We start from the raw sequence: 12,025 nt of genomic DNA, 5'->3' as shown, positions 1-12,025 counted from the left end.
ATATGTAATTATATTTAATATTGTCCTCTGTAGCCTTGAATTTACATTTGCTTTAGTATATATGATGTAATTCTCTCCCATGGATCAAGAAACACAGAATAGGCTCTGAGATGTCACTTCCACAATTGCATTCTTTCTAGCTGTTTAAATGAATGTTAAAAAAAAAAGGGTATTGATTTTAAAAAAAATAGCATGGAAAATATGTATACAAAATTATATACTAAACTGTGTATCTTTCTACTTATAGGCAAGATAGCCAGTCTGGAAGTACAGAATTTAGGTTTTTCCCTTCTAATGAGAAATAAGTGGTAAGGCTGCATAATGCACTGTAGGTTTGCCTTGCAAATTATCCCAGCTTAAGGGAGTCCCAGCACATGCATAACCAATCACATGTCACTCCTAAGGCAAGCTGAGGAGAAGGAGCAGGAACAGTTACACAATATGTTTGGGTCGATCGTCATCAAGTACAAGCCAAGAGGTCTCACAGTTTAGGCTTATTCCTCTGGGTTTCCTTCTGTGACCAAGCAGAGGCCGCCCAGGACTACATTTAAGACAAATAAATTAGTAAAGCAATGAGGGTCTGCAGCAGCCTCCCAGTAAAAGCAGTGAGGATAAACCTCACTCAGGCAACAGCCAGGCTGTATTGAATTAGTTTATATAAAGGCACGGTACCTGCACCCTGGGCTCCCATCCAGACTTCTTTTTTGCCACCAGCCAAAGGCACATTTTATTTGGATGGTCACTTTAGGTGAAAGGGCTGTTGTGTAAGGTTTTATGCAATTTCCTCCCTTTCTCAGAAGTTCCCAGTCCAGGGCACTTTTGACATTTTCTTTTGATGGGTGTTCACAACTATGTTCTTCCATAAATGCAAGGAATGGTCTCTGAGTGTAGCCTGGTTCTTATCAAAATGCTCCTTGAGAGCTTTGCTTTACAGATTTTTCTTTTGTTTTGCTACGTCCAAGATGCTGAATCACAAGACATTTACTTACAGACACTGTTGTAGCACCAGGAAGCTTTGTATAATTAATCTCAATATTTGAACATGATGCTGTGTAGATCCACAATCACATCGGAGGGGAGTTTTACAGTTCTGTCTTGTTCCTGACTGAGGAAGGCTCGTATCTTTCTTGGCATAAAACACAAGAATGAGTACACCACTTATAATTTAATTTCTTGCTTGACTGGGCCACATATTATATTTCCTTGTATTTTTGTATTTGTATATATTATTTATTGCATTTTCATTCTGAAATGCAGTTATTGTAATCCAGTTAGGGTGCTACAGAAATACATCATCGCAACATTAAGTGATACAAACAAGTGTGTTCACATAAAGGTATAAGCAAGTGATGTTTACCTGCTTAGCACCATAGTACTAAAGAAAATTTCTCTCTGTGAGAAGAATAAGGAGGAAATTTCCTTTTAAAATTATGAGGTAAATAAATAGTTATTGAAGGCTGCATCCAGATAAGTACCTAAACCCCTGGATATTTCCCGTTATTACATGTAGAAGTCAGACTCCATCTCTCAGAAGCGCATACTTAGATAAAAATCAAACACCAGCCCATGTTTAGGGGAGGGGTCTGAGATATCATTTTTAAATTAAGAATAACCATTTATTTCTTTAATTTAGCATTTTGAAATTGAAATGGAATGAAGAACTAAAATACAAGTCTCCTAGAGACTACTTTCAGATTTTTTTAAGTCGATAGTGCTTTTTACCTCCTTCCGGTACTCAAAGGTGTGATGCTTCAGCACTTTGCCTCAGTTATTCACCTCCTCTCAGCAGAAGCAAACAAAGCTATGATATTTCACAAGCACATGTTAATTCTTGTGCAAATACTTGCTAGAATAAACACACAGGATATTGTGCAGGTGTTTACTCTGCTTGTATGTCTGAACCACCTTATGATTTCATACACTTTTGAGATAATTCAGAGGTGAACAAAAATTTGTGTATTGAAGGATATAATATGGATCTCTAATATTCCCTCCGTAAGACTGTTAAACATCATAAGCACCATATACACCTATATACAGGGTTTGGCTTTTTTTCCTCAGTAAGATGTAGTCTGAAAAATATCTTTGATTGATCCCAGCACTTCAGTGCAAAATTGCTAATGTGAGATGCAGAACTAGAGCTTATTTATTTAATCCATTTTCATGCTTACAGACAGAGACCAAGCACAGAAAATCCCAAGAAGAGGACAGCCCTTGTGGATGTCATCTCTTTCACGTCAGTAAAAGGCATCTCACATTCTAGCTTGTCCATCAAGTTTAACCTTGCCTGCAATGAGGGTTACCCTTTCCTAAGGGGTGCTCCACAAAACAGAACACTGCAAGACAAACTACAGATGTTGCAAACACTCACTAACACAGCATCTGATCTTTTGTAAGACTGTAATTCACAGATGAATCACATCCTCAGGGAGACATAATGGTCTACCTCTCTTAAGGGACCATGGGAGTGTACGATTTTCCATCCTGTTAGAAATTAAGCTGTCTGAAGAGGGGTTTATACTGATTCTACAGTGCTTGTCTCTTTCCAGTATTGCTGTATATTTCATTAGAGAAATGCAGTCCTTGATGCTGACACTGGCACATACATATTGTTGCTGTAGAAAGAGGCTCACGTGTTGCTCTGTCATTTGATAAGTAATGTGTTTCAAAACAAATTGGTCAGGATGATGCCTGCTGTCACTAAGGCACTAGGACCTGACTATCCTGACTTGCACTATCACTGTATTTGAGAATGCTCTCCACACCTCTTCCCTCTCCTAAGCAAGGATCTGAAAAAGATTCATACCAGGAGTAGTTCAGGTTACCTCCTCCCCATTATTTGTGCTTCCAGAGCTGGAAGTAGTTTTGACAATGGGAGTTTTAGTAAACACTGAAAGCGAAAGCCAAGCAGTTTCAGTTTACACATGCTTCAACAGCATGAACCACTGCTGACTGTCGAAGCCTTTGTGAGACCACAACCTGCATACCTTTGTGTCTTACCATAATCAGCAGTTGAGTTTTAGTTATTACAGGGATGCGACACCGCACACTAGCCAGGCACTTGAAAAAGCCCATTTTTCTTAAAATATTCTAAAAGTCAGACACATTAATTTACAAACACTTGTACTATCTCCTATAATATTTAATTACATGCCGATTTTTCCATTCTCTGTGTTACTTTTGTAGAACACAGAAGATGCAGAAACCGCTTCTGGATACCAGGCATGGCAAGGCAGAGGCTTATTTCTGGTGCACTACCCAGTCAAAAATCTGGATGTAGTCTCTGCTAAATGCCTGTCCCACTGGTGGTTTTAAAGGAGCAACTTTCTTTCTTCTCTTTGTTTTTGTCTATGGTGATTTAAGGTTTTTTAAAAGGAAGAGTGAAGAATTTAAAATCTCCACCCTTGGTTCCTCCTCGACTTATAATTTTTTTTTAGGTAGTATGGTTTGATGCTTTTTTTTCACTTGTGTTTTGGTATTGTTCTCCATCTGACCTAAACACACTGAGAACTGTTCTCACACTGAGCAGAACTGTGATTATATTCTCCTTTGTTCTCTCTCAGTTCTTAGCTCTGTACCCAAAGGACTTCAAAAAGCAGCACTGTCAGATCTCTAGGGTTTCCAGATGTAGGCCTGGAAGTCTGCAGAACAGGCTATGACAGGTTAATATCCACGCAGAAGACATCCACTATCAAAGAATTGCTAGCAATCATGGCCAGCAACAGAAGTTATATTCTCTGCTATGCCAAAGGACTCTAAAAACATTTTCAGTGTGGGATGAAAAGGAAAGCATATTGTTTCAGTAGAACATCTCCCTCCACATTAAAGCTGTTAAAGACTATTTAATTTTGAAATAACATGTCAGCCAGTTCTTCAGGGTATATATATAATGTGCTCGGGCATTCAGCCTCCCACACCTGACAAGCATGGGTTAAAAGGCATTATCAGTATAAACAACAGCCAGTTGTGCAGGATAGGAGTAATCACACAATTTATCACTTTAAATCCCACTTGAAAACTAAAAGCTCCAGGTTTCTTATGACTCCATTATAAACAAATTACCAGTTCTAACTTACTGCTTCAGTTATCTCTTCTTAAGATGCTTCCCTTTCTCTGCTTTGTGGTTCTTCTTTCGTGACATGCAGGATGTGGCTTTCTTCCACTCTATAAAATTAAACTTACAGAAAGGAGGGGGAAAGAAAAAAAAAAAGTGAACTATTTCTTCTAGATTGTCCTTAAGCCAGATCTCAAGGTCAGATAAACATTAATGCCAGCAACAGAGAAGGTGTCCCTACTGCCCCAATATGGGGAACAGCAAATCATTAGATTAGCTCAGCTGTGTTGCTGCATCACAGTTGAAGATGTCAAAGCTCATCTGAAACTCTAGAAAAAACAAGTGCCTCCTGACCTGATCCTAGCAGCTCCTCACTAGTAGATGGTTTGGTGATATTTGCAGTTTAGTTTAATCAGTCCCAGGTACTCCCACAATATTCACAGGCCTATCTGCAAACCGCCTCCTAGCTAGTGTATTCTTCTCTTTACTCAGCATGTTAATCTCTCCTGTTCCTTAGTATGTTAAAGCCAGGAGTGTCTGCTGTTGTTGCTTTCTGACATAAAGCTCTTGTTAGTCTTCCCCTCTACTTCCATGGAAAATGTTTTGGGTTTTGGTGTGTTGTTTTTTTTAATGTTGTCTTCTGAACATTTCTTTTTATGGCACAAGCTACATCATTTCAGATGGTTCAGTTCAGCCTGTTTGGCTGGCTTGCAAGCCTTACATTCTCAATCTAGGACTGTCTGGAAATTGCTAAGCTTTTGCATCCCAACAGCTCCAAAATCAGCCAATTAACCAGACAGCCAGCATCAAAATACTGACAAAACAACCAACCAACCAAACAAAAAATAAATCTCAGAGTCTGTGTGAGCCACCACAGAGGGATTATGTACCTTAAGCAGACTGACAAGGACTGGCAAGGGGCTATTCTTGAAAGCATAGCCACATCAGCATAGATGACAGAAAAAAAACACTCAGGAAGCTGATTAAGCAGGTGAGTGAGAGCCATGCACTAACCTGTGCTGCCACTGACTCTCATGCCTGAGGTGGCAGGTTAATGTTGTCAACACGCAGAGGCAACCACTTAGCAGCTCCACAAAGGTCCTTGGGAGCTCACATGCTTGCAGCATGGGCTTCTAAGGGGTTGCCATAGGAGTGTGGCAGAAGCTTGCATGAACAAGCAGTTGGAGGTCATGTATTCAGGAAGTACAGGGTCCAGTGTGGCCCCAGGCATCTTTGTGTTCCCCAGTCAGTGAGTAGTCCTTTCTCCTTTGTTTTTTCATGTCCTCTGAAATGTAAGGCTATACAGATTTCTTAATCCTTAGGGTTATGTAAGTTATCTCGAAAATCTCGCATGCCACTATCCTGGACAGTCAAGAGATTTGCCTGCTTTGAGCTATCATAGCCTGTAAATCCACAAATGCTTTAAGTTGTCCTAAGCCAGAAATGACACCCAAACCCTTCCTTTACCCCAAGCTGTCCCTTCACTTCTGCAGACATAGGAGCTGGGACAGCTATGTTGTGAACTGGAGCAAGGAACCAATTCCCACCCACCCCACTCCCAACCCCTCTTCTTTTTCTGGTTTAGCTGTGACCCAGATTAGCTGTTCCTGTCATTCCATGCCAGTTGATTGAGAATTGCACCAAGGGTTGTGCTGCGTGGAAGGACAGATGAAGCAGCAGGAGCGAGCAGCTGGGGATGGCCAAAGTGTTCCTCTGGGCACACAGTTGGATCTGGCTGGCCTGGGGTGATCTGAAGTGCAGCCTTAGCTCTCTCTCTCCACTGTGCAGCTCAGCACTGGGTCTTTCTGGGCACCTTGCAGGACTATGTTGTCCTTGGTGACCCTGACCCTTCTGTCCTCTTCAGCAGATGCTCACACCCTGAGAGAGAGGGCATGCAGAGAAATCTCTCCTGCTCCTAGTCCTCCACATGTGATAATCATCTGTGTCTCACTCTGCCTAGCAATTGTGAATGATCCTATAACCTCTTTCTTACTTGCAGTGCTCTTTGCTCCACAGCTCCTACTGATTTCTTTCTCTCAAAAACCTGCCACTGAGACGCTGAATAGTGTAATTAATTCTCCAAGCAATTATTTCCAACTCTTATTTAGCCTGGTATTCAGGACTTTTGTTTTAAAAATGGATTTGTTCTGAAAACCTTTCCATCTTTCCAAATTCATCTGTTTGCTTAACGAAATATATTCCAAAAATCTTCCATCAGATCCTCAGGGCTCATACAAAAGATATTGAAAATTCACCTTCTCTTCCTACAGGAAAAGAACACAGCCTTGCTTCTTTTTATGTTGGTACATTTTGATCCAGCCATGACAGCCATACATAAAACCTGACCTTTCAACCACACAAATATCAGAAGATGAATATGCTTCTGCCTAGGAAGGTGCTAGATTTACAGAATCAAGAGGATTTGGGATGGGTGTTGAGTGCTTTACTGATCTGGTCCTACATTCAAAGTGTGCTTACCTCCCCAGTCACCTTGTAGACTGCTAGAGGGTTGAAGACGTGAAAAGCAAGCTAGAAAGTTTGTGGTGTTGCTGTGCTGTCCCTTCAGAGGGCTGAGTGCATTCAGTCTGGATGCTGGAGCAGGAACTTCTCTAGGATGTGATGGCAGTATGCCACAGGGCACATGGCACAAGGCTTCTCCTTTCCTATATTAAACCTAGGGGTTATACATAGTTTCTTAAAAACTAGGGGATGATTCACTGTAAGTTTCCACATGATGCCATCATCTCTGCTTGAATTTCCCCTCTTGGCTTTCTTCTTTGTGCTATTGATGGTCACTTGTTTCAAATTAGATTTTCTAAAATCTGGGGCTGTGCTTTTCTGTATGTTTTTGACTGTGGGGAATATGAAGGCTTTTCTTACAGCTCAGACAGTGTCTAGTGTGCAGCATCTCTGACTGTGGCTTCCAATGATAGGTAACACAGTGTCCTGCACTTCAGTTATGCCAGACACCAGACAGATTCATTCAATTTGTGTCTGCTGGGGGAGTCTGGCTGAGCAGAGAGCAATTCCAGAGCAGAAGGTGAACATTTCTGGTTTCACAGCTGGTCAGATATAAAACATTACGGATAGCAATTTACACTTTCCTACAATCCTGACACAGCTGTTTGCCTCATAGGATGATTCATTTACACTTAAGGAAAAAAAAAAAGTGACTCTTCCCTCAGATCTTTTATATTCCTCACTCCAGATTTCAACAGGCCTGTTACCTACCCTGTTCTGAATGACTAGCTAAAAGGATTTTTCTGCTTCAAAGAACATAAAGTAAAGCAATTAATTCACTTCTTTCAGGAACCTTCTGTATTGCCACACTGTTTCCTCTGCCAAACTCCCTGTTTCTGCATCCAGGGGTTCATTAGAAAGCAGTTTAGACACTTTCGTGATGGTATGCCAACTCCTTGTTCAAATGCACAGAAGATTCATCTTGCCTCTGGGCTCAGGATACTAATACTCAGCAGGAATTACCCTTGAAAACACTGTCCCACAAATGACGCTTTAATCCTCATGTTGTAAAGAGGGGCAAGCTACCTAATTTTTTGGTAACCAGATAAATGTATAAGTGACATCACTGCAAGAAAGACTGGGAGGAAAAAGAGATAAATAGTCATGATTCAAAATAGAAATAAAAAAGAGAGGTACAGAGGTCTGAGCACTAATTCTGAATCCAGGCCCTGCAGTAGCACACCCTACTAGTAAAATGAAGCAAGCCTGCAAGGATATTTCAAATTTCGTGCTCTAAAAGCATTTGTTTAATAATAGCAAAATAATTCACAGAGGTAGAACACATGCACTATATTTCCCATACCTCTAAAAATCTGAATTTCACTATAGAGTCAATTTCTACTGAAGCATTACCCTGAAGATTTAAAGCTGATTTTTGTAGTATATATGCTGTGTTTTATCATATGGGAATCACCCTTGACCTTGAACAAAAGGCACACTACTGCTTTGTTGGAGCTTGTCAGCATTTTAACAAGAGCCTCCCAGAGAATGCAAGCCTGGAGAGGCATTTGGGTATTTCATACTCCATTACATATAGCATTTTGGTTGCAGACCACAACTGCGGCCCCAACCCCAACACATTAGGAAGCATTTTGGACTGTGTGATGAATCAGGCTTCTTTCTTCCTTTCACATTGGAGTATTTCATAACAAGACCTACAGCTGCTCAAAGTTTGGAAAGCAAAGTGACCTGAATTTACTCTGGGGCTATATCTGAATAAGAACAAATAGAAAGAAGGGGGCGAAGGGATGCAAATAAGTAAGCCAGAAGCAACAACAAGCTGGAGTAGCTGAGGGAAGATAACTGGCAAAGCCTGTTGAGTCAGAGAGACCCAGGTCCCAAGCAGTATTCTGAAACAAGTCTTCTACCATTTTCAGGGTCCTTGATCAAGGTTCTCTGTGGCTGTGTGCCCTCACATGCTGTGTGTATGTGAAACACTCTTAGAACTGAATTTTTCTCTCAGATAATCAACTGCATGTTGCTACTTGCCTTGTAAAATTAGCTCCTGTGAGTGAATAAACTACTAATTACTGACGTTTAACAAAGCAAGCACAGAAAGTAGAAAGCTCTTATTCTGTCAACAGATGAAGAAAACTGGAGGTCTGTCAAAATGTTGGAAATTCTGTTTAAGGAGAAGCATAATAATCTCTGTAACTTTAACAGGATGTAGGAGAGAGCATGGTAGCTAAGTTTCTAATTATGATTGCCTTTTAATTGTCAAATCTTACAGACCTCATTACACCTGGTAAGGAATTTAATTTTCTAGAGATATCAAAGTGAGTAGGTTTACAAAATTGCTCAGCAGTATGTCTTGTTTGTGTTTTATTCATAATAGTTCAGAAGTCATCTCAAGGCATCTACCTCTCCAAAATGGGTATGCATGTAATTTGTGTACATCATGCTGTGCTCTGGTGCTTTAGTATGTGGTGAGAAGAATGGCTTGTTTGGCTAATAAGCAGCTTTACTGCGTATATAGTACATGCACATACCATCCATATGTTGTTTTGAGATAAACAGAAATCTGGCAAGCATGCACTATTATTGTTTGATGGGGAGAAATGCTGAATTTTTGTTTGCATTTTATTTGCAACACAATGACAATTTTTTATTTGCAGAAACTCATCGATACATTCCATGTGCAAAATACCTGAGATTTTTGTTAAAGCACGCGCGTGTGTGTGTATATTTTTATGGATACTGGGGAAGACAAATCAAAGTTTGTACCCATTTGATATGGTAAGGAAGAGGAGAAAAATGAGGTGGACATTTTCTTATATTGATGGCCAAAACTGCAGTCTGCCATCCCTTTTTGAGTTACCGTTGCAGACAGAGCTTCCAGATGACTGTTCATTTTTGTGTCTATCTCAACTAGGACAATGTATCCTTGAAAAGAGAAGCAGCACATATAGCGAAATCACATATAATGAAAGCTAGTGGCTGTTCAGCTAGAAATCAGAAGTAAAAGAAAGGAAGCATTTAGAAAAACATATTGGGAGAATGAGAGACACAGGAAAAAGCAGGAGCTGAATATATGTTAAAAACTCCAACAAAAACTTCTGGTGATGCTTTTGTAAATAAGATGCAAAATTAAGATGCTCCCTTTTTCATCATTTCACCCTGTGTTGGGAGTACCAGGGCAGAAGTCCTGTAACAGCTAGATGCACAGCAGCCCTTACTATCTGGTATGCAAAATGCCTCAAGGCTCAGCAGAGGAAGTGGGTTCTGAATACCACAAGAACCTATTTAAACAGTACCGTGCTGGAGCCAAGGAGAGATCCTTGTGGAAGCTGAGGTGACAAGAGGCAACAAAGACAGGAGAACCCACAGTGACCCTTAGATGTAGGTCAGGGACAGGCACCCTATTGAGTGGTATAGCCACCATGTGTGCACATGTGTATAACCACTCACTGGGTGTCTTTTTCTTTTCAATCTTCAGGAAGAGGCAGCCAGAGTTCTCGCCCACCAGCCAGTGTCCGTCGGCACATGTGCAGCTTTGAAAAATCCCACACTGCAGTGAATGTGTAAGAGAAGCTGCATGACAAAGAGTGGTTTTACCCCTTGCTTTCTCTTTCTCATTGGTTTATCATGTCTGGTGATGGGACAAATGTGGTGCATGCCATTAAAGATGGGAAATTTGCTTATGTCCCCTGTTTTGCACAATGCTTTATTTGATTGTCCAGATGTGATGAAGAGGACACTGAATAAATTTTTGCAGCTTTTACTTTTTTATTTTTTAAAGCCTTCAATTTTATTTGTCAATGCCTACAACTTTGCAAACACACCCCTTTTTTTTTTGTACTAATTTTATCTTCTTTTTCCATTTAGCCAACGTATTTTTCTTGTTTACAGTTTTGCATGGAGGTGACATTGTCCTGCGTGCTTTAAACAACAATCTAGTGGCTGTCTCACGGCAAGACACGTGCTGTGCACGGCTCCTGCTAATTGTGCTTGTTAGTCAACTGCTGCCGCAGAGCCAGCAGAGGGAATACAGAAAACACTGCTTTGGTGGGATAAGCAGAACAGGGAAATCATGAACATGCACATGTAAATAAAACCAGCAGAATCTGGCCTACCGACAAACAGTTGCTCAAAAGTGTCTTTAAAAAACAGCAGATAAATATTTCCTGTGTAATTTCCGAAAGGTCTTCAGATTCTGCATATTCTGCATTCAGTGACCAATAGCAAAGTTCAGCCCTTCAGAAACAAGAAGGGCAAATGCTGTCATCTCTGAGCAAACACAAGCCCAGTGGAGAAAACATGCTAGCTGCTGCAGAAACGGAAAGGCCTTGCCTCATTTCTTCCAGGTCAGATTTATGCTTGTTTCCATCTGATAAACTGCAGATGTGAAACAGTCCTGCTCTCTGCCCCAGGGAAGGTTGTGCAGTGACTAGGTGGAAAACTGCCTGCGATCCACTGACACAGCATTTTGAACAGTGCTGTCTCTCTATGGCCAGAGATGCTGTTGGCTGCTCTAGCCAGCAACAAAGCAGTCTAGCTCTGTATATGTCTCATACAATCTATGCTATTTGTGGACAGGTAGCCACGATAATAATTCAACCAAATCTGCTGATTTGCAGATCAGAATAAATACTTACAATGTGTCATATATTTGGAGTGGTAGTGATGGTTTTACGGGGACGGTGCAGCAATCAGAATTGCCATCCTGAAAGGCAAACTTTACAAATCCAATGCAAGGAGCAATACAAACATTTTACTGCAAGCTTCCAGTCCAGCAACAATATGCCCTTCTTTTTCTGAGCTGGAATAAATGCTGCACATTCCCAAGGCACAGGTCACCAACTGTCTGTCTGGAAAAACTGATGATAAAATGGGAGTCCAACACAGGCACACCATTAGGAGGCAAATGCAATCAGAACAAGAACAAATTATCTTCAAAAAGCGTAGGCACAAGATGTAAAACTCCTGCAAAGAGGGAAGGCTGAGCCTCCTGCTTTTGCATGATGACACTTGAATTTTATTTTTTTTTCTATTTGAAAAAAGAATCCTCATCTAGAGGAGCTTCTGAGAAACACCTCTGGTGTGACTCCAACTGGTTTTGTGGCAAATAAGAAAGGATTTAAAAAGCAGAAGAGCTTTTCAGACCCGCTGAGCATGAGGCTTGTTATTTTGGCTTCTCTAGCTGTCCCTGCCCTTCAGGCTTCCCTCTCTTTCCAGCCAGGGCTGATGCTTTCAGAGGCCTGGCAGTGCTGTACTATGGCCAGAGGAAGGACACATCTTCCATCATCAGCCAACTGCCTGAGCTCCCTGTGGCCACATAGCACAGGCTGAGCAGTAGGCACGTGTCCATCATATCCCCAGATGCCCATCATCACCACCTGGCCTCATACCTGAGGCTCAGTCACCAGAACTATATCAGTTTGTAAGTCTGGATTTTCCTAAGGAAGGCCTCCTTTGCTACCCAACACAATCGAAATCACCACAGGTGCTATG

General features: G+C 41.1%; 1 protein-coding gene across 5 annotated transcripts in view; it reads left to right on the top strand.

The window, feature by feature from the left end:
- The window catches only part of GRM1 (glutamate metabotropic receptor 1), a 190,795-nt gene that overhangs the window by 168,629 nt on the left and 10,141 nt on the right, over positions 1-12,025 (top strand). For 2 of the 5 annotated variants that reach the window (XM_054162743.1, XM_054162744.1), the window contains exons 9-10: positions 8,910-8,948; positions 10,011-10,095. The exons of 2 other annotated variants lie outside the window; for them this stretch is intronic. In XM_054162743.1, the coding sequence (XP_054018718.1) occupies positions 8,910-8,948; positions 10,011-10,071 (100 nt within the window). In that variant the 3' untranslated portion in view covers positions 10,072-10,095. The remainder of the gene's footprint in view (positions 1-8,909; positions 8,949-10,010; positions 10,096-12,025) is intronic. One more of the 5 variants, XM_054162745.1, reaches the window with a different exon arrangement.

Source organism: Dryobates pubescens, chromosome 6, assembly GCF_014839835.1.
Source record: "Dryobates pubescens isolate bDryPub1 chromosome 6, bDryPub1.pri, whole genome shotgun sequence".
NCBI lineage: Eukaryota > Metazoa > Chordata > Aves > Piciformes > Picidae > Dryobates > Dryobates pubescens.
This window is presented reverse-complemented; position numbering and strand designations above follow the sequence as displayed.